At 40.3% G+C, this 27,451-nt stretch overlaps 2 protein-coding genes across 3 annotated transcripts in view; one reads left to right on the forward strand and one right to left on the reverse strand.

Annotated features, from left to right (window-relative positions):
• LOC141016107 (chaperone Ric-8A) lies at window positions 1-13,280 on the reverse strand. 2 transcript variants are annotated; one of them, XM_073490370.1, is made up of 15 exons: window positions 13,235-13,280; window positions 10,625-10,781; window positions 6,161-6,255; window positions 6,017-6,064; window positions 4,985-5,002; window positions 4,796-4,885; window positions 4,086-4,696; window positions 3,566-3,701; window positions 3,218-3,406; window positions 2,965-3,059; window positions 1,683-1,833; window positions 1,467-1,562; window positions 1,205-1,349; window positions 463-742; window positions 1-273 (listed from the first exon to the last, which is right to left on the reverse strand). In XM_073490370.1, the coding sequence occupies exons 3-15, from the start codon at window positions 6,248-6,250 to the stop codon at window positions 135-137; spliced, it is 2,088 nt and encodes a 695-aa protein (XP_073346471.1). In that variant the 5' UTR covers window positions 6,251-6,255; window positions 10,625-10,781; window positions 13,235-13,280; the 3' UTR covers window positions 1-134. The 2 variants fall into 2 exon arrangements, with proteins under 2 accessions (XP_073346471.1, XP_073346469.1); XM_073490368.1 differs by lacking the exon at window positions 13,235-13,280 and adding an exon at window positions 12,293-12,384.
• Window positions 12,371-27,451, forward strand: part of LOC141016106 (transient receptor potential cation channel subfamily M member 4-like) — an 18,707-nt gene continuing 3,626 nt past the window's right edge. Inside the window, exons 1-21 of the mRNA XM_073490367.1 lie at window positions 12,371-12,534; window positions 14,670-14,731; window positions 14,847-15,024; window positions 15,395-15,575; window positions 17,644-17,813; window positions 17,956-18,133; window positions 18,563-18,627; window positions 18,725-18,958; window positions 21,019-21,121; window positions 21,225-21,346; window positions 21,448-21,747; window positions 21,834-21,935; window positions 22,038-22,166; window positions 22,332-22,461; window positions 22,958-23,103; window positions 23,332-23,444; window positions 23,533-23,649; window positions 23,745-23,794; window positions 23,881-24,119; window positions 24,280-24,395; window positions 27,279-27,411. Of these exons, the coding sequence (XP_073346468.1) occupies window positions 12,463-12,534; window positions 14,670-14,731; window positions 14,847-15,024; window positions 15,395-15,575; window positions 17,644-17,813; window positions 17,956-18,133; window positions 18,563-18,627; window positions 18,725-18,958; window positions 21,019-21,121; window positions 21,225-21,346; window positions 21,448-21,747; window positions 21,834-21,935; window positions 22,038-22,166; window positions 22,332-22,461; window positions 22,958-23,103; window positions 23,332-23,444; window positions 23,533-23,649; window positions 23,745-23,794; window positions 23,881-24,119; window positions 24,280-24,395; window positions 27,279-27,411 (2,940 nt within the window). The 5' untranslated portion in view covers window positions 12,371-12,462. The remainder of the gene's footprint in view (window positions 12,535-14,669; window positions 14,732-14,846; window positions 15,025-15,394; window positions 15,576-17,643; window positions 17,814-17,955; window positions 18,134-18,562; window positions 18,628-18,724; window positions 18,959-21,018; window positions 21,122-21,224; window positions 21,347-21,447; window positions 21,748-21,833; window positions 21,936-22,037; window positions 22,167-22,331; window positions 22,462-22,957; window positions 23,104-23,331; window positions 23,445-23,532; window positions 23,650-23,744; window positions 23,795-23,880; window positions 24,120-24,279; window positions 24,396-27,278; window positions 27,412-27,451) is intronic.

Genomic DNA, 27,451 nt, shown 5'->3' on the forward strand with positions numbered 1-27,451 from the left:
TTTTCTTTTTTTATCCTTTTTGAGTTAGTTCGGTCTCAGAATATAAGCTATGTTGTATTTATGTGCAGTCAAACTTTAGAAATAAAATATTTACAAAAGAAAATCATCAACTGAATGAATGGATGAGACACGTTTCAGTTCTTCTCTCCCTCCTCTGCGTCTCTGTCGTTCTCTGACCCAGACTCTCTCTCCTCAGGGAGGGAGTTTTCCCTCAGTCCCATCATTGGGACCAGCCTCCCCTCAGAATCCACTCTCATCGCTTGGATACCACCTCTGCAAAATAAATGAGTAGAAAAAAAACATGGACTATTTAATAATCAATATTGTTCTCATTGAGCTCATTTAATCTTGTTCTGAGCCAATACTAGACTCGTCTTTTCAAACTGTTGCCACTGTGAAGATTTATACTTATAAATTTGATTTGATTGATAAGAGATACTGTGTCTGAGTCATTTCACTGACCTGGACAGCTTGTTGAAAAGCATGATCAGCCTCTTGGCCTCCTCCTCCTTTTCCTCCTCTGTCATGCCCTCCATGGGGTCTGGCTGCTCCGTCTCCACCCGCCCCGTCACCGGGTTGATGCGATCTTTGACCTGCCGGTACTCCTCAGTGTCCGAGTCAGAGTCGCTGGAGTACTGGCCGTCAGTGGTGGGGGCCCTGCAGCTCTGGCCGCCCAGCAGACCCCGGGAGGCCAGCAGGCCTGCCGCATTACCGTAGCCCGTGTACTTGACAAAACGACTCACTGGAAGAGGAAGTGAAGGCAGAGGTGACAATTGTATTCACAAAAATATGATTTTTTGGGGGGTTATTTCTAATCGGTTGAGGAAGGTATTTTATAGGTAATAATTGATGAAAATTTGACTAACGCCCCTGACAGTTTCTAATTAGTAATGCATGCTGTGCAAACAAGCATTGCTCAAAAACACATAAATATTATTATAAGTTCTAGAGGAATGCCTAGTCCAAATATGTCAGGCTGAATTTTCAAGAAATGTATATGAATTCATGCACAATACAACAGATATACAACACAATACAATGGATTCTAGAGGAAATATAAAAGGAATGAGGATTTCAGGAAGAAAAAAAAAAACAGGTATTTTTACACTTTTTAAAAAAACAATTTTAACTAAATTTTTTAAAAATCAGATCAACATGAATCCAGAGTACATCCCTAATGAAAAGTAATGATGTCTGCTCTTACCATTTTCCTTGCAGAGTACAAAGATGAGGTCAGCAGCGCAGTGTTTGACATCTGTATCCAGATGAGTCATAAGACGGATCAGACGACTCTTCACAGTGGACCCTTCCTCCGGCCTGTGTGTCGCGTCTCTCAGAGGAGGCAGGATCTGATGATCAGTTATAATTTCAGTTTCACACACAAAAATACAAGCTTCAAACATAGTCTAAATATTGTAAGAAGAAAAATATGAAATGAGTTTTCTTTTAATGTTTGTGTGCATTACATGCTTCCTGATGTATTGACGTGTTTCTCTGTGAGCCCTGCAGCTCTCTGTCAGCAGATTGAGGATTGGTGTCAGCTTCTCCTTGATCTTATCACCCTGAGAAGCAAACAAACATGGATGACTCCCTCAGGTCATTTCAGTATTAACAAACGCTCTCTGTTTTTAGGAGGAAACTCATGATTCAGTTTCCTCTCTGTATATTACTTTCTCCCTCACCGAGTCCAGGCGTTTTTCCATGAACATCACAAGGGTGTGGACACAGTCCATGTTGACCCCCTGGCACTGCTGTGAGCCGGGTTCCACAGGCACCATCAGCAGCACATCGAGACACTGGAGAGGCAGCGCTGACAACAGGTTGACTGTGTGACTGTGGGATGGAGAGAAGATTACAGGTCTAATATAGCAGTGTTCAACATTACATAATACTTCATGCAAGAATATAGAGTGAAACACAAATATACATTAATGACCCAACAACATGAGAGGAATCATCCCTGATACAATAATCAAATGCTTGTTCTATTCAGGTAATAAGGTCTTAATAAAGGTTTAAATAAAATAAAACAAAATTAAGAACTATAAAAATTCAGATACAATCTAGGAAAAATATATTTATTATTATAATAATTTAATCAGATCAATTGAAAATTTTAATCTAGCTGTGGAAGCCTCAAGTCAGTAAACAAGAAAAGGATAAATGCTATCAAATCTAGAAGTACGTACAGATGAATGTTTACAGATTAATATTATTTTAGAGTATTACTTTAGAAACAGCGATTCTTTGTGAAAGTAATATTTTTGGACCAAACCAAAGACTTGAATTTTCGACCTGGGATTAAAATATTGATGAACAAAAGTGTATTTTATAAAACTCGTCATGGAAACATCCAGTATGGAGTTGAAGGTGTTTCCACCTCATATGAACATTAAAATCTAAAATAAATCTGATTTGATCAAATAAAAACATGGGTGCGATAGATCTTCAGGATTACACTTATATCTTTTTTAAACACATTTTTCAGAAACATATATTATATAAATTGTACATGCTGTAAATACATGAGTATATACTGTATCCAGATCATTTTGACAGTATTGTGTTTATTGAACTCATTTGAAACAAAATTAAAGGTAAAAAGAGACAGAATAAGAAAATTACTGCATGACAAAAACCTGATTACAAAATGCACCCTTTATTCCCCCTTTCATGTTTTAATTCTTTCTTTTTTACCTCTTACTTCCATTATTCCCTTATTTTTTTTTTTTATTAATTAATTTTGTCTTAATACACTTTCATGAGTTCGTAATAATTTAATACTCCTGTTCTCCTGACACGTGTAGAATTATTCACCTGTAAAATTATTTCTGTTTTCTTGAATATCCTTTTTTTTAATTAAACAAACACTAGCAAATTTAAATGCATCTGTATTGTTTTTTACTTATGATGGTTGTCATAGCCATTTCCTTGCTATCCAACCTCACTTGTGTTCATGCTCACCCCTGCAGTTCATCAATATCGTCAGGAAGGATACACTTCCTCATCAGGCAGACACGCAGGAGCGCCACCAGGTGTCGGTAGAGAGCTGCATTGTCCTGAGGGAGAAGAAAACACACAGTAGACACATAGTAAAGCTCATATCTCTGGGATAAAGTGTGAAGGGGTCAAGGAAAACAAAGTTTTATGATTTAATTTGACTTATGCAGAGGCTGACATTACACCTGAAGGCCTAATTCTGGACTTGGTCACTGACCTCACTTGGCTCCTGCCTGTGGCTGCTGCAGGTGATGTTGAAGAGGGTTTTGAGGATCTCGATGATTCGCTGAGAAGCTTCAAGGGAGATGGGTGGCGTTGTTGGGCCCAGCACACATACATACTGGTCTTTCCACTGGACCTCCAGGGAGCTCTCCAGAGCTGCAGTGAGGATGGACACGCCTCCCTCCTGGAAGAGAAACATGATGTGTGTGAGAGTGTGAAGACAGCCAGTTCAGAGGTGCAGAACAAGTCAGGTCTGTTTGTATTAATATCAGAATAAACTGAAGGCGTCATGATAAACAAAAGGAGATTTAGCTTTGAGGATTGTTACATCAGAAGGATCTACCTGTTGAAGCTGAGTCCTGAGCTCTGGCCGTAGTGCAGTAATGAGGAACATGAGACGTAGTTCATAGAACTGAACACTGGAGGGAGATGAGCAGCTGACACTGGAGGATAGACGCTCGATGAGACCACACATGAGCCTGATGGAAACAATAACAAGACATCCGCTGTCTTGAAATATGTTGATTTACAACATCATTTTATCTCAGTCTGCCCTGTTAATTTACATCACAGTTTGGGATTTGCTTTTCTGTTAACAAGCATGAACTTGTTGCTTTCAATCAAATCTGGGTGTATGTGTACATAACGACTTAGATTCAGAGGATTGAAGGATTATTATTTACTATAAATATATAACATGGATTCATTTACACTTTTTTTGCTGTGACTAAACTGTCATAGCTTCAATGGAAATGCCCTGAAGTGATCTAGTGTAGGAAAATGGATGCAGAAATGCAGGTGAGAAAGCCAACAGCTGTGTCTTTGTGTGCATGTGTTTGTCTGCGTCCTGTGAGCAAGCCCACCTGAGAGCACTGAACCTCTCCTGTGCCCAGGTGCTGTTGTACACCACGTTACACAACACCTTCATGGCCTCTTTTCTCTGCGCCTCCTCTCCTGAATCCCCCTCCCCCTGCTCCTCTTCCTCCACCTCCATCTTGCTCTCCCTGCGGTCCCTCCTGCCTCGCTCCAGCATCTTGTGATTGATGCTGCCCCTGTGCATTTCGTTGATGCTGGTCCTGTGGCTCCCGAACCAGCTGATGCTGTCCAGATCTCCGCTGGTGGCGTTGCTGATGTCACTCTTGGCATCCTCGTCATAGGCGCAGCACTCTTCGTTTTGGTCGGTGCCGTCCATGTCGCCATCGTCCTCATTGGTGCGACACTGCAACACTTTGGCCTCGGCGAGAGAGACAAGGATGTTGTCGTAGAAGTCAGTGTCAGGGTCGGTGGCTTCCTCGCTCGCATCACATGTGGTGAGGCCGGCTAGTTTGGCCAGAGTCAGGAGAGCGCTGTCGGTCACAAAGGGGCCCAGGACCTTTTTGTCTCTGGAGAGGATTCTCAGGGTGCGTAGAGACACTCTCAACAGACGAGATTTAACCCCTGTTCTTATGAACCTCGTGAGGACAAGAGCTAAATTCTGAGGACAGGAAAAGAGAAATAGACACTTAGTTTCACACCATTCTTCAAAGGAACAACTGAAAAAACCTCGGGGCAAGACAGTGAGAGAGTCAGGCACCTGTCTGAGGATGAGGCCTCGATCCTCCTGGTCGTACTCGTCATAGTCAGAGTCAGAATCAGTGTAGTCCCTCACTTTATTCTTCTTGAACTAATACAGCAGAGCAAAGAATACATTTAAAGTTAGGGCCTTCTCATGTGCAACAAAACCAATACTTTAGTATTATTCCAAATTCTGGCAGCACTGTACCTCCTCAAGTCTTCTTTGCTTTAGGAGGTGGAAAGTTGGATTTCAGTGAGCAACGTGGCAGAAAAAAGAAAAAAGAATATCAGTACATATTCTTGTTACCATTGGGAATCATGCGTATGTATTATGTTAAACTATTAGGACTCCTTCACACTCACACAAAGAGTTTCCTCTTAAGAGCTATTCACAAAGCTGCTAAGCCAAACTAAAAGAAGGGGTGATGTTGACCCTGTTGCTATGGAAGACATCATGTCTCTGAATTAATGTACTCACTACGTATGTGTCAATAAATGTGAAATTAAATATTCGTCAATACATAGGAGCGTGAAAAGGAACTAGACTGGATAAGATTAGCTTATAAACGTTAAACATAAAACTGAAATGTCTCAACACATTAGAGAACACTGAAGTTCAAACAAGAGAAAAATCCAAGGCACTTTTTTGGCAAAAAAGGTTAAAAAGCCTTAATTTGATGACTTCAGGAGATGAAAGCCATTTAGCTGACCCTGACCCTAACCCTAACCCTCAGGAGACGAAAGTCATTTGTGCCGCTACATACATTGTCAATGTTTTTAAGAATTTCAGTATGAAATAGCCATCTAAAAGGCTTTTTAACCTTTTGCCAGAATCAAAGATAGATTTGAGTTATCTAAATTACTTTTAGACAAAAATCTACAAGGAGCTTTAATTGACTCTATGACCTTATTTAGGAGTTTCTCCTAACTCAATCAGTTAAGGGCTATTTTCGGCCACAGTATGTTTGAGAATACGGCTTCAGATCTGCTGTTCAATGGCTGCAAATGACAGAGCTGAAAGTGTTGAATAGATTAACACACAGGCTGTCGGTTATTCAATCACTCTGCCTGGGCTCAATCTGCCTGAGCATGCAAGGAGAGAGGATCAGGGACAACTGATACAGCAGAATTACTAATCACATACAGACTATGGAGCCAGGGTGGGGAGGGGTGGATGTAGGCTAAGAAAAGGTTAAGGTGAGGTTTAAGGGGCACTGGTTGGACAGGAGCAGCAACTTACCTTCCTTCGGTCCCTCTCCTCTGCATCAAAGAAGAAGCACTGGGCGAACTGCGGGAGATGACGACAAAATGATAGTCATTATCATATGTTACAGCAACATATCGTCCAGACAAGAATGTGTGAACTTCTGTGTGTTGGTATTACCTCTCTGTTGAACTCCTGCAGCTGTGTCTGAACACCGTTCTCATTGCCCTGTTTGATGCACTGGATAATCCCCTCCAGGTCCACGTCCATGCTTCCTGCGCACACACACATGCAAAGGTACAGAGATAATCATTCAGGCTATAACAAAATTAAAGTTACACAAGAATAATGATGATGAGGATGACAGTGACAGACAAAATACACCATGTAAAGCATGTGTTTGGTCTGTTTTTGACCAAGATTGTGAGAATACAGGCCAACAAATGTGACATTTAAGAGCAGAAAATGACTTTCAGTAAAATACTTTATCTTCTTAAATCAGCTTGATCACTGATAAATGCTGCCTGGCTAATGACAGCTGAATCTGTACATACTGAATTGTTTCACACACACATACAGAAACTGCAAACATTTGATGTGTGTCTAAACTTACCTTGTGTAATTCACTTAATCAGCCGGTGATAAACCGTAGGTGTGTCAAAATCACTGACCCAAAGTGTTGTCACCGCTGCAACTTTACTTCAGCTCGCGTCCACGTATGCACAGTAAACTAAGCTCTGCCTTCAAATTCACTCAATTCACTTGCTTTCCAGTTACACTCATGCGCTCAGCACATCTCTGTATCGCCCTCTCTCTCCGTCCCTCTCTCTCTCTTTAATCCAAGAGAGATACAGGAGCCATGGAGTGGTTATGGTTATAATCCACTAATGGACTCTAAGCTTATATCTCTCAGTGTTGACCCTATAACCTACAGGTTTTCCAGACTCTCTCTCACTCTCTCTGTGTCCAGCTCTAACACACTCTTTCACTCAAATCTCTTAATAGCTTGGGAATCACTGAAATAACCATTAAGATTTGGTTTTCATCACGCTTCTCTAGCTGTTGCATAACACCGGAGCTGATGATGCGGTGTCACCCAAGATAGCATCAATATTCTTCAGCTGAATGATTACAGCTTAAAATGTCTTTAATTACATTGATCAAAATCCTTCCATCATGTTAATGAAAGAACAGGTACAGTGAATTAATTATTGTGTGTACAGTTCGAGTCTAGTCCCACAAGATGGAGCTGTTTTGATGGCTGAGTCAATCCAACTCTAAATCTAAAGAGGTTATTTATCTTTTGCATGATGAATATGCATTACAAAATGTTTCCATTTAAAGAAAACATAAATATTTTACTCTATTTATAAACTTCAGATGGCACCAGTCTCCATCAGATCAGCTAGAATAAGGGATGACAGCAAACCATGCTGAAATTCTGATTTATTCTAGTAAATAAATTGTTGCACTGTTGCAGAGTGCCCTTAAGTCATAATCTGTGAGAAGATGATGTGTGAGTGAATGACAACAGGACGCTCACTCTTGTGCCCAGTGGGTAGAGGAAACACGGCCGGGAAGGCTGAAGTGGCCGGCTGGTGGCTGCAGGTTTACAACAACAGGATGCGCACTACGTCAGCGATAGTGGGAGAAAAGTCCGACGAGTCCTGACAAAGTGCTCTCCTGGAAGTGAGCGCATATATTCCTTCAAGACGAATTAAGACACTTGAGGTGCAGGAAATCAACAAGTCTGAGCTCTGAGAGACCGGTGACCTTCAGTAACCTTTAAACCATTGGAAGAAAACAACCATTGCCACTGATGTATGCAATACAGGACTGTTTGCTTTAGTCATCCTGACACAGAATAGCTCATAATGGCTGGGACACTATAAACTGCATGTAGCCTAAACCCACCTGACCTCGGTTAGCTTTAATGGAAATCTGTTTTGGACTCTATACGTTTGTATGATGTATATATTTTTTTCCCATAAGATGAGTCCCCAGGATAGTATGGCTACTTTATGTTGTGGTAAATATCTTTTAAAGAGTAGAGTCAGTTAACTTTAATTACTCACATATATATTTAGATATTTCAAACACAGTAATAAGGAGCAATTACAGTAATTTTCTATGTATTTGTCATTTTCTTAACGTCACCCTCTACTAAAAAAATATGCTTCTTGTTCCTTCACTTGGATGTTTGACATTCACTGTGCAGAATGAAGTACGTTAATGGTAGAAGTCTGTTTTCACATTTATCTCACCTAAAATCTTAGTTTAAAGAGTGTATGGACAGATTCATTTTGTGTCTTTATATCTACTTTGTAATCAAAGCATGTGCCAATATGAAAATAACATAATTTAAATCACTTAAATTAAATTTTCTTTATATAAAATTCGCAACAGTTCCCTCCATGAGCAAGCACTTGGTGACAGAATTGAGGAAAAACTCTCTTTAACAAGGCAGAAACCTGGAGCAGAACCAGGCTCTGGGTGGGCAGCGATCCGCATGAGGGCTATGTGGAAGCTTGACAACTTCAATGCAAATATACAGGGAATACATTTTTCAGTATATGTGTATGGGGACAACTTGTGTCCAGCAGTTTGGGTCACACTTTAATTTGAGTTCCCCTATTTAGCATTTAAAAGGTGTACATAAACAAATTATTTTCAACACACTATAATGTAGCTGTACAGTGATAAAGTCAATTTTACGTATTTATCAATATACATTATTTGTCAACAATTCTAACTTCTCCTACATGAATGAAGACATATTTTATAATATTACAACTGCATTTCACTATATTACCATTCATCTTATCTGTTTATGTCCCAGCTTCACAAAGAAAAGCCGTCAATTCTCATGCTTGGGAATTTGGAAAGTTTTACTTGAAAAATGACTCAAACAATGAATTAACTGTGTATCAAAACACTTGCTGATACGTTTTCTGTTGATTGCCTTGTCCGTTAATAGACTCATTGTTTCAGTCATTATTAGTGACAAAGTTTGTTTTCTGTTGTGATTCGCATTTACTTAAGTTTCAGACAACCCTTGCTCACAGCCAGTCAGCAGCAGGTGCACAGGAAGTGTTGACTTTCTTTTGGCACGTAATCCTCGTAATCATGCAAGTTGTAACCTTTGAAGAGATTTTTCTCTCGAAACAACATTTGGTGTAATCCATGCTTAATCATATGTTAAATCCTGAGACTGCGTTATCAATCGACTGCTAATGCTCTCGTGTGCACGCGCGCCAGTGATGACTCAGTGCACTGCTCAACTCAAACTCCCCAGATGGTAGTCACAGGAAAGGTACACAATAGGCTCCAGAGGGGAAGTTGTGATTCAGCGTGAGAGAGAGGGGCTGGGAGAAACAGGAGTGTGGAGTTTGGAAACCATTAAACGTGTCACTTGTGACACTGGCTCACTGTGGGTTTACTGTATTATTAAAAGATAAGAAAATATTGGATCATTTCCTAGAGCAATGTTAGAATTTGACCATGTGCCAAACTAAAAAAAAGTTCAACCTTTTTTATTTCTGTGACCATTTTTAACAAAGCTGTGCTTCAATTTTTGTTATCACATTTTTTCTAAAATCTGATTTATTATCTTTGAGGAAAGTTGTAAGATAGAGATGTTGTTTTTGAAACACTGTATATGGGGGGTGGGGGGGGGGTGGCATGTGAGTGAAGGACATTTCAGGAATAAACACGGTGACGGCAAAAGTGACTCAAGGGAAAAAGGCACAGGAAAAATGGGGCGATAAAGAAAAGCCCGGAGGAGAATTGGGGTTATTTTGGGCTGTGCGGGCTTCCTGCAGGTGATGGAGATGAAAGAATGATTTCTGGAACAATTGCTCAGCAGCAAGTGGAGTGAGAGCGGGGGGGAGTCGGTGGAGCAAAGAGTGAACATAAGAGTCAATGTAAACATCACACAAGGTACAAGGTCACCTCAAGTTTAAGTACAATGTTGTGCTTGGATGCTGTTGTTATATGTGTGTTTATGTTAGCATCACATCTCTTGTAAATAGAGGATAAAACAGCCACCATAACTGATTAATTACAAGCGTGGGAGTTGCTCTGCCAGTATGAGTACATTTGAGACACACCCCCTCAGCCTGCCACAACACTATAAAGGACCAGAAGTGGAGACGGGATGACAGACTTGGGCATCCAACAATCAGCAAGAGACCACGAATGGTTTACTCAAAAAGCCACAGCAGGGTTTGGGATTTCTTTGGCGGTAAATGCTATTTTGATAATGATTGAATTGGATCATAATTGCTCTCTTTATTGATTTTCTTCTCTCTAGTTGTACAGATCATTTATTAGTAATGAGTGTGGTCAGGACAGTATGTTTTCCTCATCACCACTTGATGTTTTTTTTTCTGTCACAGGCCAGTGCGGTATGGAGATAGCTGTTCTGCTGCTGCTAGTTGTGCCTTTGACTGCTGCCACACCGCTCAGACCAACTCACAGGTCAGTGAAAAACATCAGTAAATATTAAGCTAATGATAACAGAGATAAACCAGATAAAGATTTTCCTGCCCCAAAAGCGATGTAGATATTGAGACAGAAAGAAGGAGAAAACTGGACTACATATTAGTTTATCTATATATCACAAATTCCAATATTAATAAATACCTTTTTCTGATGGGCCTACAGGTCAGACGCTGTCTTCCCAGGGGACATCGTCCAGACTTCAGAGGTAAAAGCATCAGAGGACGCACAGGAGCAGCATGTTCAAGCACTGAAGATCATCCCATTTCACTCAGAAGACAAACATCTAGACCTGGACGCACTGAAAGAAAGGTACATAAGAGCACACAACACATCGTGAGTGGCTGAAAACTACAGAGGTTCTACTTACAAGAAATACTTGAAAACATCTGCTTTCTTGTATCACATCACATTTTACACACTTTATTTTTGCTAATCCTGTAGTGTGTATTTCCGTCCCACTAATTAACTGGCTTTTAGCAATTCCTAAATTGTAGGTGTGTATGATCTACATAGTCTTTATTTTTAATATTTTTACTTCATTTTTTTAATTATTATTATTTTGTCCGGGTTTTTTTTTTGTCTTGCTTCATTTTTATCTATCATAAATCACTGTTTTCCCTCTGTTCATGACTGTTGAGCTGCTGTAACAGGTTAATTTCCCCACTGTGGAATCAATAAAGTCTTATCTAAATTGTAGTTTTATGATTTATTTGAAAACTGGAGATTACTTTTCTAAATGTATGTTACTTATTTATTTTCCACCTCTTTCTCATTTTTATCACTACAGCATGGCAGTGAAGTTGCGTCCCCGGCGTGCGCCTCAGCACGGCTGCAAGTTAGGGACATGCCAGATTCAAAACCTGGCCAATGACTTATACCACATCAGCAACACAAACGGAAAAACGACGTCGAACAAGGCCCGCGACCCGCATGGATACGGCAAATAGGGCCGAGAGGGGTGACAACAGTTGTGGACTAACAAGATGAACAGTTCTCAACAGTTCTTGTCTATTTATAACCAAATATGTCTGTCTGTGTATGTTCTGACTGACTGGTACTTATAATTGATTTATGCTCTGTAAGCACATAGATTGTGGATGTTTGAATGTTGCGTAAAATATTTAATCATATTGCTTTTTAAAATATAAACACCTCAATATTTAAATGCTTTGTACAATAAATATTTAATATAAAGAAGAAGTGTGTGGAGTTACAGTTGATGAATATCTAGATTAACCTGAGGAAGAAGGCAAAATAGACTACTGCAGGTTGAATTCTACTTATATGGACACTTTCTAAGGAGCTTCAATGCCTTTTAAGGGTAGAAGGGCACTGAAACATTTTTCTCAGGCTAGAAATTACCTTATAGAATCGACATACTTAAGTACAGAAATCATTTGTTAATTTCATCTAAATTATTACATATTCTGATGTTAACTATGTTTCTGCATGCAAACGCGCCATGCACTTGTTGGGCTAATTGAGGCATTGCCCTGTTGGTAATCCAGGCCTGACTGTGTGATATTTTTAGGCAACTGTGACAGCAGCAAATTGCTTAATGCACAAGCTTGTGTGTCTTTAGTTGTCTGTCTTCTACAATGTCAAAATGTTCAATCAGTGGCCAGGAGCATTGAATTTCCAACAGAGGGAGATCTTACTAGTGATAGCAAGAGGGTTATAATCAGGAATGACCCAGCTCACAGCCCAGGTATGAAATACCTTTGGTTTTTCACTGGCCCCTCCTATGTTTCTAAGTTTGGAGGAAGGTATTTGGAGATTGTCAGCCACTTGTAAAAACCACACCCTCACCTGTGCGGCGTGTCAGCACCTGGTTTCCTTCCTGACTGCTGCTTGGGGAAGTCTGGAAATGGTATTTCCGTAGGTAATTCACCTACTCATTGGAAAATGGTCAGAAAGAAATCCTGAAGCTTCTCCCCCTCCCTATCTTTCACTGAATCGGACAGAAAGGAAACAACAACATGAGAGACACAAGAGGAGAAGGAGGAGGAGGAGGCGACGGAGACAAAATCTGTAAATCTGAGAAAGATCAGGTGGGTAGGCTTTTCTTTAAATCACTCTGCTCCTGTTGTGAACTCATTGCGGTGTCTGGCAAAGACTGCAGCAGTGAAACGATGAATAAACGAGGAGCCGACAAAGTGGAAGTTGTAAAGAAAGTTGTGGCTGGCAGTTATTCTGCGGGGCTGAGTCACGGTGACGAGCGATGTGCCTGCTCGGGACAGCACATATCTAATGGCCGTGTAGTGAATACTTCTGTTATTAGGAAACCAAAGGCTCTCTTACTCTCAGCTGTGTGTTAACACTTGCATTTTGTCGCATGTTTAGCTAGCGCCGGCTAGTTTACGGTGTGTATGTTGACAGTGCACGTGACGTGTAACTTTAAACCGGCGGAAGTGAAGACAACGTTAGCTTGGCTGCGGAAAATACGCATTCAACTGATTTACAACTTAATAAACCGGTGAACGTCACTGACTGTGACAAAAAGGTGCGGATGGATATTTTTTAACAGTTAACTACATGAGCGTTTACCTAACGATAACTGCAAAAACAAAGGCGAGAGCATGCCCATAAATGTGTATGTTGTTCTGCCCGTTGTCTCACTAGCTAACTAAATCATAACGCTACACATACAACTAGCTAGCATACCAGCTGTATTTAGCATCCCATAGCTTTGTAAGGTTTGTACTTTAAGCTAGCTGAAGCTGTAACACACATATTGATCGTCATACCTACATCCAAAGGATAAATACAATACGATGTAAGAATTGTCTCTGTTGTCTCTGGACATATGTTCACTCGACAAGCTCAGGTGTTATTAATAACGTGATGAATGGCTGCATTCCGTTTAGACGTGCCAGCACAGCGGCTCTGGTGTTGTGCCCCAAGCTCACTGATAGGGCTGGCTGGCACAACTAATTGGAACGCAGCCATGATTTTTATCAGCTATACACAGGGTTGTATTCAAAATGTACTGTGGTACAGTTAGTGACCTACCTCAGTACCAAACATATACACATAAAGACAAGAGAAAATAAATATGAATAAGATTACTTATATTTTATCTCATGTATTTACAGATTAGTATTTCATTCTTTATATTGAAATTGTAATCCTGTCCGTAAACCCCCTTTTTACTGAATGTATCTGTAATCAAATTACATCTTTTTTTCTGTGACTTCACCAGAATTCAGTTACTTTTTTTTAATCCTAATTACGTAATCCTCTAATTACTCCTCAAGCCTGATTACACATGGGCTTCTTCTGGTTCTTCAGTCAAACATAGATGTATTTACACATCCACACAGCTAATGATGCACAATAAATATCAGGCCGATAAATTACCACCCCTATCTTGGGAAATTTACATTATCTGCTATTTATTGGTATCAGCGAAATTCTAGTCGATGGAGCCAATAATACAAAGCCAAATATCTTTCATTGACTTGACGAGCACAGCATCTACACACAGATACAGTAGTTGCCTGTATGCATCTTTAAAGTTGGTTCCTGATCGGTCCTGATCAATTACAGCAATAGAATATTAAATCATCTATCTTAGCTTACTATATCTTAGCCCTTCTTACCCTCAGGTGTGCATAAATAACAGGTAATTAACTTTTTTTTAAAATACAAAAAGGGGAAATAATGGTATCGGCTGTGACAAGCAGGTAATAATCGGTATCGGCTGAAAATAATCCACATCGTGCATCCCTACACACGGCTATTGGTGTGACAGTGGATTAGAAATTAGTTTATTTAAAAGAAATGTTCTGTTGTTAGTTAAATGTCAAAGTTGGAAAGAGACTTCAGTCCAGTTTCAAGATGTAAGAAGATTACAGTGGGGCCCCTCACTTTAACAAGTAGGTTTGCAAATACTGGTGTTCAGTACCGTAGTAGCCTACGTGACCACCGCTTACACCCTCTCCGTCTCTTACACATTCACAAACCCATAAAAATTGAAGCTGAAACTACAGCACCACGTCAGAAGTCGCACTCAGGTGTTATGGCAGGCATATCTCTGAGCCAAAGTCAACATTTCTCATTTGAACGGTTTACTGCACCCTGCAGCCACATGATTTCCAGGCGTAAAAGGGTAGGATATGATTTCTTAAAGCTGAAACAGCCTGTTTATATATTCAGTTCATTAACCTGTTGAAAATGCTTTCAGAGCTGGATCCCCAAAATCATCAAGAAGAGAGTTTGCACCACCTTTGTAGAAGATTCCTTCAGGTACTGTGAGCTCTGCGGAGCACATTCCTTTGGTAATAATGTCTGTCTGTTGACTGTGTTGATGCAACAGGAGATGATCCTGTTTTCACATGTATCATCTTCTCACATCTCGCAGCAATGGCGCGCTGTGCCAGTGTGGGGGTGTCAGAGATGCCCATGCCTCTGTGGCTCTCGGGGACTACTTTAGCACAGCGATGGTCAACCACTGGGACAGCGCCCAGCACTCGTCTGAATACCCGACGGATGCCTTTGGAGAGATACACTTTGCTGGAGCCAGCAAGAGGCATAGCTATGTGGGTGGCCTCTTTGTTGGCTCTGAATGCCTCATTAAATACCTTCGATTTTTTTTTAATCAAATCTGTTGTGTTTTCAAAGTGTTTCATAAGCAAATGAGCCAGATGATGATTCAAATTAAGTACTTCTGCTTTTTCTAAACTTTAACCTACTTATGTGTTTACAGTGAGCAAACTAACAATGCTGACAGAGAGGACCCATATCTGTACTGAGAGGCTAATCTAACTAATCTAAACTAATCCACTTGTAGTGTAATTTAGCATGTGTTTGCATTGTATAATCACAGTTCTTTCTATTTTAAGTCATAAGTGTGGTTACTTTTGAAATAATCAATCAGATGTCTATAATTGTCTCTTTTTTGGACCTCAGTTCCTTCGTCTGTCATGGGACACGCCGGCGTCTATGGTCTACACCCTGATGACAGCCCACTGGGGTCTTCCCTCACCCAACCTGGTGGTTTCTGTAGTGGGCGGAGAAGGCAGGACAAAGGTGAAGACCTGGGTACGGGAGGTCCTCAGGCAGGGACTGGTGAAAGCCTCACAAAGCACAGGTAAACAAATCCTGGTGGGTCATAGGTCACACACCAGTTAACAGCATTGTGAACACATATACACTGTTAACAGTGTATGTCCACCATATATATAAAATAATATATTTTGACTGGTGTGCTACTAAATTCAGGGTATCTGAAGGTCCTTAAAAATTTGATTATCAGAAGTTTTAAATATTTTTCTTTTACCTGCTTTACTCAGTAATGTTTGTTATACAATGTTTCTGTAACTGATCACAGCTGTCAGGAAACGTTATTCATCTATAAACTAAAAGTGGGATTGTTGTAGTTGCAGCGAGTAATCAATTAATTGATTAGTTGATCAGTCAATCGAAAGAACATTAATCAACAGCTATTTTGATAATCTATTAATCTATATGGTAATTTTTCAAGCAATATTGTCAAACAGTTGTTGGTTCCATTTTCTTAAATGAAGAAAATATTTGCTTTTGTTTGTCATTTATGATCGTGAAAAAGAGTCTTTTGGTTTTGGATTTTTGGTTGGACAGAGAAGCAATTTAGAGATGTCGCTTTTCGCTTCGCTTCAGATTGATAAATAATGAAAATAATTGTTAGTTGTAGCTCCAGATTTTTTGAAAGTGGATTGTGAATGTAGGAGGCTGTACAGTAGCAGTATACAGTAGCATGCACTGTCAGTATTGCAAGCTACAGTAGCTCAAGTAGCAATTTTTTTCATTATGGGCAAGTTTGAACACATTTTAGCAAAGCCTGACATGACAGAATACATTTTGATTGGTTAATTCATCCACCTATTTTCTGCTGCTTATCCAGGTCCAGGTTGTGTAAACAAAATTGATTATATCTTTAGGAATTATTGTTATGTTGTGCATGGAAGTACTGACATTTTTGATTTAATGATAAATAATTCTAGGCTGAATTGTCCCTTCTGACTTTCCATCAAAATGAGACTGCTACTTTTCATGAAGGCAAACTGTAACTTTGAAGTAACTGAACAGGGTATGAAAAATTGTTCTATGTGATATTTAAAAGTCTTAAATTTAATTTGATGAATCCAGCAGAAAACCTGAATTTGAGATGTTTTGATCTCTGTTAGTTGCCTTAAATCAATTTGTTCCCTTTTTTTCTCACATATCAAATTGCTGATTTCTGGACCTCTTTTACAGCTAACAAATGCTAGTAACTGGTATTTATGGCCTCATGTGACTTACTTTAAAACTATTTGTAGGTGATTTAGTCACATCAGTTGAAATCACTTATATTTTTTTCCTTGAGGTGATTATATCATTTTGCCGACCTCTCATGTTACAAGCTCAAAATGTTCATTTAGGGTCATAATGACAGAATCAGGAATCTTCTATTTTATTAACCATTTAAACAGTATATGTTTGTAATATAGATTAGAGCCTTAATACAGATAACTTTCAGTTCTGTATATTTTTGCTTGTGTAATCTTTTTTTTTTCCCCATGATGTCAGAACCCTCAAAAATCATAAAAAAATCAAAACGACTGACTAATAATGCAAGTTTCTGAATCAGCACTTTCTTGGAAAACGCATGATATACCCATGGTGGTTTTAGCAAGAAAAATACAGCTGTTGCATTATGTCTTTCCAGTACACTGTATGTGTCCCTGTGGTCTGATCCTAATTTGGTACTACAATGACCATTTCCTTCTGACTACTGTGCTAAGCGCAGCTGGCACACGGCGATACTGATCTCCCATCATCTGAGGTCACTTTAAGTGGCTGTTCTCTGAAAGACCCCTGATTACAGCACAGTTAATCAGACACACGCAAAAACAAAAGCAAGGTGCACTTGTGTAGACACAGGTCACTAATGCTTGGCTTTAGTATAAACATTGTTGTAGGGAAATGTAAGTACAGTACTGTACAGTAATGTGAGAGCAGCGATGCGAAAAGCTGTTGTTGTACATTGAAACACATCATGTTTTCTTATGGCTTCTTATGACAAACCTAGGTACTAATTACAGAGGTAACTATGCCATTTTTTTCAGGCATTCAATTCCAGCATCAACCAAACTTTTAGTTTCTCCTTTTACATTCACTGGTTTGACTGTTCCTCCCAGGAGCCTGGATCATAACAGAAGGCCTGCGTGAAGGCGTCGGCAGGTGTGTCGGAGAAGCGGTGAGGGATCATGCCACTGCAGCCTCGTCGGTCCCCCTCAACAAAGTGATGGCGCTGGGCATCGCTCCGTGGGGGCTAGTGCATAACCGACAGCAGCTGGTCAACTCTCAGGTCTGACACTGTACCTACATACTGAACTACCCGCCAACCATGATCATGTTCCCTTTTATTGTGAAACAATCAATGAAAAATTCCTCATCTTTACAGTCTAGGTTTCTAATCCTATCATATCCCTTGATTGTTCCTCTTTCAGGGCAGCTTTCCTGCTAAGTACTATGTCCAGAACTTGACCCGGGACTCCTGCTGCCTCGACAACAACTACCAGGCCTTCCTGCTGGTGGACGACGGGAGTGAGGGGCGCAGAGGAGGACAGATCGGGTTCAGGGCCAAACTGGAGGACTACATCTCCCACCAGCGCACGGGCATCTGGGGTGAGAGATGGGATAATGAAATCTTATAGTTTTTATTGAGTGTAGAATCAGAATAGAAGACCTGGAAGACGCTGGTCCTCCTGTGTATATCACAAGAATTGAGTTATTTGTGTTAGCTCAATGCTACATGTTCAACCTTGATTTGGCCCTCCTGTGGTGAACTTTTACTGATGCAAGAGATGATAAGATAATCCTCTGGTATCCACTGGATGAAAGCCATTGCGTGCCCCTGCAAGAATTTGAGACACAGCGGCTCCTCAACATGTAACATCAAGCAGGGAACTGTCCAAAATTGTAACAGCTACTCTGTCTGTGTTTGTGGTGTCTCTACACACTTAGTTTGATTGATCATGTCGGCATTAAAGTGAAGTCTGTACTAACAAATAACCTCCCAGTGCACTAAAGGTGAAAATGCTTGTGCTTTTGTAGGCAGTGGCAGCATTGACATCCCTGTCCTTTGTATGCTGGTGTCAGGGGAGGCGAGCATGCTGGAGGTATAGTCACAAAGACATTATTAGTTTTAATATTAAAATGTACTCTCTGATTGTACTCCATAAAGAAACCCCTCTTTCTTTTCCTTTTTCCTGTCAGAGAGTTGATCTCTCTCTGAAAACCTCCATGCCCTGGCTGGTGCTGGCCGGCTCAGGAGGCCTTGCTGACTTCTTGAGCGATCTCTTGGAGAACCTGTCCTTGGCCCCGGCTACACAGTCCTCTGGCGAGGGAGATGGCGAGGCAGGCCCCAGCGTGGATCTGAAAGACAGAGTGGCAGAACGGCTTAAGAAGCACTTCCCTTCTGAAACAGAGTTGGATAAACTAGTTGAACCGGTAAGTGCTGTGGACAAAGAGGTTTATGAGGTCATGTGGGTGTTGACATGCAGAACAGGAAGAAGCTGTACATTCAGCTATCTAACATTTATATTCATGATCTTAGAAGTTTTCAAATGTTATTCTTTGTGGCCCCTTGACCTTTCTTTTAATGCTCAAAGGTCAGTTTTACTCACACAGGATGTTTCATAACATAACGGGCAGCCTTCCAATACCTTTACAGCACATTTATGAACAAACTCTTTAATTTTTAACGACCCCATTGTCTTTCTTCTATCATAACCCTCAGGGCAAGCTTACAATCTTAGCCCAGCTGCTGCTAAAGCTCAGAACAGCAAGATGAACAGTATGTTGCTATGTATGTTGTATGTCATACAACAATTGCATGTTAAGAACATCAATCTATTCTGGCCCTGTGGACTTCTCAAGCTACTTCCTGTCTCAGTTTGACCCAGATTCCTGAAACTGCTGGCTGTCTTTTAGTTATTCTTGCTGCTCCACAACTGACTTTGGAAGTCAGTTTCAGTTTCCATTTGCCAGAATAGTAACGCAAAACACCGAGAAAGAATTGGCTGTATTGTATGTAGTCAATAATGACCAATTTACAAAATGCCTTGATGGTTATTTTCATTAATTATTTAGTTTATAAAATGTAAGAAAATTGCGAAAGCTGCTCATCACAGTTTCTTCGAGCCCAAAGTGACGTCTTCAGATTGTTTTTCCAACCAACAGTCCAATACCCAAAGATCAATGTACAATCATAAATGACAAAGAAAAGCAGCAAATTCTTAAATTGAATTTAAATTAAATATTAAAACATTTGAAACATTCAGCCACTTAATGTGTCTTCCGTTTCCCCTTACCATTGCATTCATGTCACAACGGCGCTGTTGCTCGAATCACCTGCCCTCAAGTGGTTGCCAGGTTGTTGAACGTAGTCACGTGTTGCTAACGCTAGCTAGCAATTACTTTGCTAACACTATCTAACAAAAATGTTGCTGACGCTAGCTAGCTAACGTTAGGGCAGTATAGTATGCAGCCAGCATCTCAGCCATTTTTATCTTTTTTCTCCAAACTGGTAACTACTAAGACTGTTGATCACAAAACACAGATACCATGTGACACCAACAGCATTATATTGTTGGAGAGATAAACAAAACAATCATTTTGGACCTGACAAAATCTTTAAAATTATTAATTCACAATCATAATAATGTTTTTAAGGAAATACTTTTATGCAGCACCTTTCTACAAGCTCTGTTGATGTCTTATTTTTTAAAAAAACATTTGTCTACATAAAAATGTTATCAATAAGATGTCTAAGAAGCTGGAACCAGCAAATGTTGCTTGAAAAATGACTAAAATTACTTACCTAAATATTAGGCAACTAATTTTCTTTTAATCAACTAATCGATTAATTGACAAATTATTGCAGCTCTACTTGATGAGCCCCAAATACTGATCTTTCAAATGTCCTGAGGACGTCTGTTTGTCATGATCACATGCTTTTTTGGAAAATTCCCAGAATGCAATGTAGAAAAACATTCAGTTTCCTCACTGAGCTCTCTCTCTGCACTCCCAACACACCCTTATTACAGATGCAGCTTTAAAGATTACGTGTTTGAGTTTGATTTGTGTGGCTGTAACATAATCAACACCACAAGCTTTCTTGAAAGAAAGTGGCTGCTCATTGACCTTGATTTTATCACTATTCCAGTGAGTCAATCAGTGATGTATCAGTGCCAAATCTTTAACTTGTTGTGTTGTTGAACAAGGGAGTGATTGGATACACACTTCTTATCTTATTCTTGTCTACTTGCTGGTCAATTAGCACTGTTGGTGCTGAACTTCAAAGGCCCTGATAAAATCTTTAAACGCTGGATATCTTGCTCACTCAGCATGAAGAGGCTTTGCACTTAATAATATCATAAATTTGACGACACCCTTTGTCCCCAAAGCTTCACTTTTTGTCTGCTCTTTACATTCTTTCTCAGTATTTTGCTCATATATTAAAAATTCCTGTTTTTCTTAACTTCTGCCTCCTTGTTCTTTGTCTCCAGGCTCTGAGCATCTACCAGAACAGAGGCTTCATTACAATCTACCACGGAGAGCAGGAGGGCCCAAATGAATTTGACACAGTCCTGCTCAAAGCGTTAGTGGGAGGTACATGCAACTGTATTAAAATCATGGAAATTAAACATTTTACGTGGCAACAAGTTATGTTACTTTGATGATGTTTTTTTTGGTGTGATTCTGTGTTTTCCAGCTAGTAAGCAGCGTGCGTCAGTTGATGCCAGCCCTTACAATGAGGAGCTAAAGCTGGCGGTGACGTGGAACAGGGTTGACATTGCTAAGAGTGAACTCTTCAATGGAGACATCCAGTGGAGGGTGAGAAGAAAAAGACATCACATGATTTATGTTACATTCAGAGAAATATTACCATGGCAAAGTAGATCCATTAAAATTGAAACCTCCCTCCAATCAAACAGTATGACGACCTGGAAGACTCCATGACAGACGCCCTGGTCAATGACAAGCCTCAGTTCGTGCGTCTTTTCACTGAGAACGGCCTCAACATCCTGGACTACCTGACTTACGGCAGGCTGGAGAGCCTGTACCGCTCGGTGGCTGATGGGACGGTGCTTTTCCAGCTACTTCAGCGCCGTCTGGTGGAGCGACTAGGAACTGTAACCACTGTGCCCACATCATCAAACATGCAGGCCTCGCCTTCCAAAGTGGCAGCAGAGAACATGCATAGTGGCCCGGTGACGGAGATCACACTTTTTGAGGTCGGTTTTTGCCTCTCAATAAAAAACAATGAGAAAAAAACTTGGATTCTTTCTTTGTTTCTTACTCTACCTCCTTTTTCACTCAGGTTGCAGGAGTCCTGGAGCTGTTAATGGGTGATGTCTGCCAGCCATTTTACTACAATGCTTTGGGCTTAGAGCTGATCTCATCAAAGAGGAGAGCTCTGAAGGTAATTTTTTCTGAATGTGTAGACATATTAACTTATGAACTTCTGGCTTTCGAAGACAAGAGGGAATCTAATATCCCCTTCCTATCTTCTCATCCACCCCAGCGTGCCAGTAAGCTGCTGCGTGGTGACTGCTTGTATCGGAGACAACGCTGCCTCTTCCCCTGGGCTTCTCTCTTCATCTGGGCCGTCCTTCAGAACCGCAGTGAGATGGCCACTTTCTTCTGGGAGATGGTAAATCTTCTGAAGCAGAAACTTGTTTGAAATAATCACATCTCTTAGTGCAATCAGGCTCAGAGCTGTGTCTGCTGTAGACCTCTAGCTTCACAGCAAAATACTGTATTAGCACCCAATTTAACAGAGTTTGTATGGCCTGACTTCCCTTGCTGTCTCTTGCAGGCAGGAGAGTCGGTGCTGAGTGCTCTGAGTGGCTGCAAGATACTGAGGGAACTGTCCAAGCTGGAGGTTGAGACTGAGACCAAACTGTCCATGAAGGAGTTGGCTCAGAGGTTTGAGAACGTGGCACATGGTGAGACCATGGATACATCATCCACTAATGATAAATTCAACATTAACTAATAAAAAAAATTCTGATCAGACATTAGATTTCACATCCTAATTGTTGTACTTAGTCTTATTTAGCCCGTCTTTTAAAGCATAAGTTCACCCAAAGGTTAGATGAAGCTTTGTATTTCACAAAACGTATATGGAGCTTCACAGCAAAACAGGGCTGCAGCATTCTTCTAAACTACTGAAGTGGATGGGGACTTGTTTTAAAACAAAAAAAAAACAACAGAAAACAAACATGAACTGGCTCCATACAGTGTGTTTGGCATACGTTTAGATTCTGGAAGCCCTGAGATCCCAGATTGATTCAAAAAGATATTTACACTCCCATGTCAGCAGCTACAGCAAAGATTTTGGATGAAAAAAGGGTATAAATGCATGCTTATTTATTATATGCTTATTAAGATGATTTTCAAGCTAGTGTTTTCAAGCTAGTGTCTCTTTTTCCCTCTTCACAGACGTCTTCAGCTCCTGCTATCAGAGCAACGAGAGTCGCTCTTTCACGCTGCTGATCAGGAAATCTCCAGTTTGGGGTGGCACCACCTGCCTGCAGATGGGCATGGGCGCTGACGCACGACTGTTCTTCAGCCATGATGGAGTACAGGTGTGTCACTATAACTGACATTATAAAGACCACACCAGAACCAAGTCACTGACTTCAATGTGGCTGTTTAACCAGTTCTAATTACCCACAGTCCTTTTTGAATTGTATTTTGAGCATGCTTGCCAAGATGTTCAGGCCAAAGCATTAATCCTTTGCTATCTCAGAAAATAAATGAATAAATAACAGCACTTGGACATAATGAAGTATTAATTTTCTCTCCTCCTCCAGTCTCTGTTGTCCCAGATCTGGTGGGGTGACATGGAGAGAAACACGGAGGTGTGGAAGCTCCTGCTCACCTTCTTCTGCCCCGTCCTCTGCTATACCAACCTCATCTCCTTCAGGTAAAACCCTTATGTTTGGCATTTCTTTGCCAAAAGCATTCAGGAGATTCAGGAGATTCAGAGTTCAGCGCTGATCTCCATCTCACAGGAAACAAGAGGACCATCAGCAAGAGGAGGAGGGGAAGCCCAACGAGGACGCACCAGGCAGGGACAGCGACAGCCTTTATGGCCACACCGTCTTCTCTTTCTCAGACATCAAACACATGTAAAACTCTTCACTCTGTCCTGATTTATTGTAGAATGAATGTCGTTTTTTTTACAGCATGTTTGTTCATTAAAAGTGTCTCATTGTTGTGACAGTGAAGAGGATGCACAAGGCTTTAACAGTCCCAGGACAGCGACCATCAAAGGTAAGTCCTCTTTAAACACAACACCTGCTTTCATAAATAATCATATTCAGCAGCTACTAATCCACGCCCACTAACTTTCCTTACAGGCATACCCCAATCTCGCAGACCGCCAAAGCGTCCGTTCATAGTGTCAAGATGGCGGCAGTTCTGGTTTGCACCTGTCACCTCATTTTTGGGGAACGTCCTCATGTACTTCCTCTTCCTCCTGCTGTTTGCCTATGTGCTCTTGGTGGACTTCAAGCCCCACCCGCCCGAGGGTCCAGCCATCACTGAGTATGTGATGTACTTCTGGGTATTCACCATTGTGTGTGAGGAGATCAGGGAGGTGAGTGTGGAGAGACATCTTGTCATTTATCATTTATAAGTGTTTTTTTTCTTTGCAGTATTTGGCTATGTTTATTTGGTATGATTAATTTGTTTTCTTACATTTATAGCTGTGTTTAAATTATGGATCTACTAAATTGACTGACGTTTTCTTCCTCAAGACGTTCTTTTTGGGGACGATGAACTGGCGTCAGAGGCTCAGAGTGTACATTCAAGATGTTTGGAACAAGTGCGACCTCATTGCCATCATTCTGTTCATCATAGGACTGATCTGCAGGTACTGATGACAGGAACCATCTGTTGTATAATTTACACATGGATCAGGCCAAATATTGAGGTTTTAATATTGCAAAATGTATTAAATTCAATTTCCCATTTATGAATAGAGAAAGTTTGGACATCAGGCCATATTTCCTGGTAAAACAACATATTTGGTAACCCTTTACCATTGAACAGCAACTAATGATAGCACTCAACCACAACTCCTGTGTTACATGATACGACAGGAAACGTGTAAATTGATTCTGAAATGTCAGCCGAAATCTTGGAATGGTACTGTAATGGTAGCTAGTTGGCTAGATTTTAGCTGGACAGCAGCTATCCTTGGCTTTCAACCATTTCTTTGCTAAGATGGCCGCTATTATTTCAGAATTGACACATTTCCTATTGTATCATGTTACACTATCAACAGGTAATGTTAGTAAGGAAGTGGTTGAATGCTAACATTAGCTGCTGTCTAATGGTCAGTGAGGGTTTTCAAATAAATGATCATGATTTGTTACATGCCCTACTTTTGTACAGCTTGCAACCTGGAACACAGCAGTACCACATAAGCTTCCCACCTTGAGCATGATGTCAGAGGAAAATGGCCACTGTGTAATGATAGTCTATGGCTTCTGCTCTTGACGCCTTAAAACAGAGCAGTGTGTTGCCACCTTGTAATCAGAACACGGGGAACATATGCATTGTTCAACTGAATTTAATTTTAAGTTTCTCGTAGTTCGAGTTGATTACTACGGAAGCCCTAAAGGGCCATGCATTCATACATTTTATTTCCTCCGTTTTCGAATTAATTATCCCGTTATCTCGGGAAAACGGCAGTTGTTATTTCGAGATAATAACTCGAGATCTCGAGAAAACAAATGAAATTAACTCGTTATCACGGGAAAACGGAGGAAATAAAATGTATGTATGTATGTATGTAATGTAACGAGTTAATTTCATTTGTTTTCTCGAGATCTCGAGTTATTATCTCGAAATAACAACTGCCGTTTTCCCGAGATAACGGGATAATTTTCTCGAGATCTCGAGATAATGACTGTGATATGATAGGCCTGAGATTATGGAGACGCCCGGGACCTCGTAACATTAACGAGGACATCAGGCTCACTTAGATTGCGCTGCCGATATAGCTGAAGCCTTGCTAACTGTCTTTTTAGATTACGCACACTAATGTGTATATTATCTGTAATAGCAAGGCATAATGCTATTTCAGCCTGTATCAGGCCTTGATTGAGAAGATATGTGACGCAGTGATCGATATGCTCCTGCTCCTCTGACATTGCTACGCTGAATGATGTTTCCTGCAATGACTTAATATACTACACTATTGTTTTGTTTTCTCAAGATCTCGAATTAATTATATCGTTATCTCGGGAAAACAAAGTTTCGTTATCTCGAGATCTCGAGAAAATTATCCCGTTATCTCGGGAAAACGGCAGTTGTTATTTCGAGATAATAACTCGAGATCTCGAGAAAACAAATGAAATTAACTCGTTATCACGGGAAAACGGAGGAAATAAAATGTATGTATGTATGTTAATGTAACAAGTTAATTACATTTGTTTTCTTGAGATCTCGAGTTATTATCTCGAAATAACAACTGCCGTTTTCCCGAGATAACGGGATAATTTTCTCGAGATCTCGAGATAATGACTGTGAAATGATAGGCCTGAGATTATGGAGACGCCTGGGACCTCGTAACGTTAACGATGACATCAGGCTCACTTAGATTGCGCCGCCGATATAGCTGAAGCCTTGCTGTCTTTTTAGATTACACACACTAATGTGTATATTATCTGTAATAGCAAGGCATAATGCTATTTCAGCCTGTGTCAGGCCTTGATTGAAAAGATATGTGACGCGGTGATCGATATGCTCCTGCTCCTCTGACATTGCTACACTGAATTATGTTTCCTGCAATGATTTAATATACTACACTATCGTTTTGTTTTCTCAAGATCTCGAATTAATTATATCATTATCTCGGGAAAACAAAGTTTCGTAATCTCGAGATCTCGAGAAAATTATCCCGTTATCTCGGGAAAACGGCAGTTGTTATTTCGAGATAATAACTCGAGATCTCGAGAAAACAAATGAAATTAACTCGTTATCACAGGAAAACTGAGGAAATAAAATGTATGTATGTATGTATGTATGTAATGTAACGAGTTAATTTCATTTGTTTTCTCGAGATCTCGAGTTATTATCTCGAAATAACAACTGCCGTTTTCCCGAGATAACGGGATAATTTTCTCGAGATCTCGAGATAATGACTGTGATATGATAGGCCTGAGATTATGGAGACGCCCGGGACCTCGTAACATTAACGAGGACATCAGGCTCACTTAGATTGCGCCGCCGATATAGCTGAAGCCTTGCTGTCTTTTTAGATTACGCACACTAATGTGTATATTATCTGTAATAACAAGGCATAATGCTATTTCAGCCTGTGTCAGGCCTTGATTGAAAAGATATGTGACGCGGTGATCGATATGCTCCTGCTCCTCTGACATTGCTACACTGAATGATGTTTCCTGCAATGATTTAATATACTACACTATCGTTTTGTTTTCTCAAGATCTCGAATTAATTATATCGTTATCTCGGGAAACCAAAATTTCGTTATCTCGAGAAAATTATCCCGTTATCTCGGGAAAACGTCAGTTGTTATTTCGAGATAATAACTCCAGATCTCGAGAAAACAAATGAAATTAACTTGTTATCACGGGAAAACGGAGGAAATAAAATTTATGAATGCATGGCCCTTTAAGGCTTCCGTAGATTACAGTAACTGTCAGAGAATGGATTGCAGTTTTAGTCACACAGGCCACTGGGTGGTGCTGTTACCTCAGTGTATTTCTTCCACTCTGTGTCTCAGGATGTTCAAGTGGTCGTATGGATTTGGCCGGGAGATCCTGTGTGTGGACTACATGGTCTTCACCCTTCGTCTCATTCACATATTTGCCATTCACAAACAGCTGGGACCAAAAATCATCATTGTTGGCAAGATGGTGAGAAATATTAACATCAATTGACATTATATCAATGTTA

Source organism: Pagrus major, chromosome 20 (genome assembly GCF_040436345.1).
Source record: "Pagrus major chromosome 20, Pma_NU_1.0".
Classification (NCBI taxonomy): domain Eukaryota; kingdom Metazoa; phylum Chordata; class Actinopteri; order Spariformes; family Sparidae; genus Pagrus; species Pagrus major.

What these genes read in the sequence shown, in the direction of transcription:
- LOC141016107 (XM_073490370.1), bottom strand. Translation starts at nt 6,250, where the DNA reads ATGGACGTGGACCTGGAGGGGATTATCCAGTGCATCAAACAGGGCAAT. An exon ending in TGCAGGAGTTCAACAGAGAG is followed by an intron (nt 6,065 to 6,160) that starts GTAATACCAACA and finishes CATCTCCCGCAG; the next exon opens with TTCGCCCAGTGCTTCTTCTT. An exon ending in TCAGGACTCAGCTTCAACAG is followed by an intron (nt 3,407 to 3,565) that starts GTAGATCCTTCT and finishes TTTCTCTTCCAG; the next exon opens with GAGGGAGGCGTGTCCATCCT.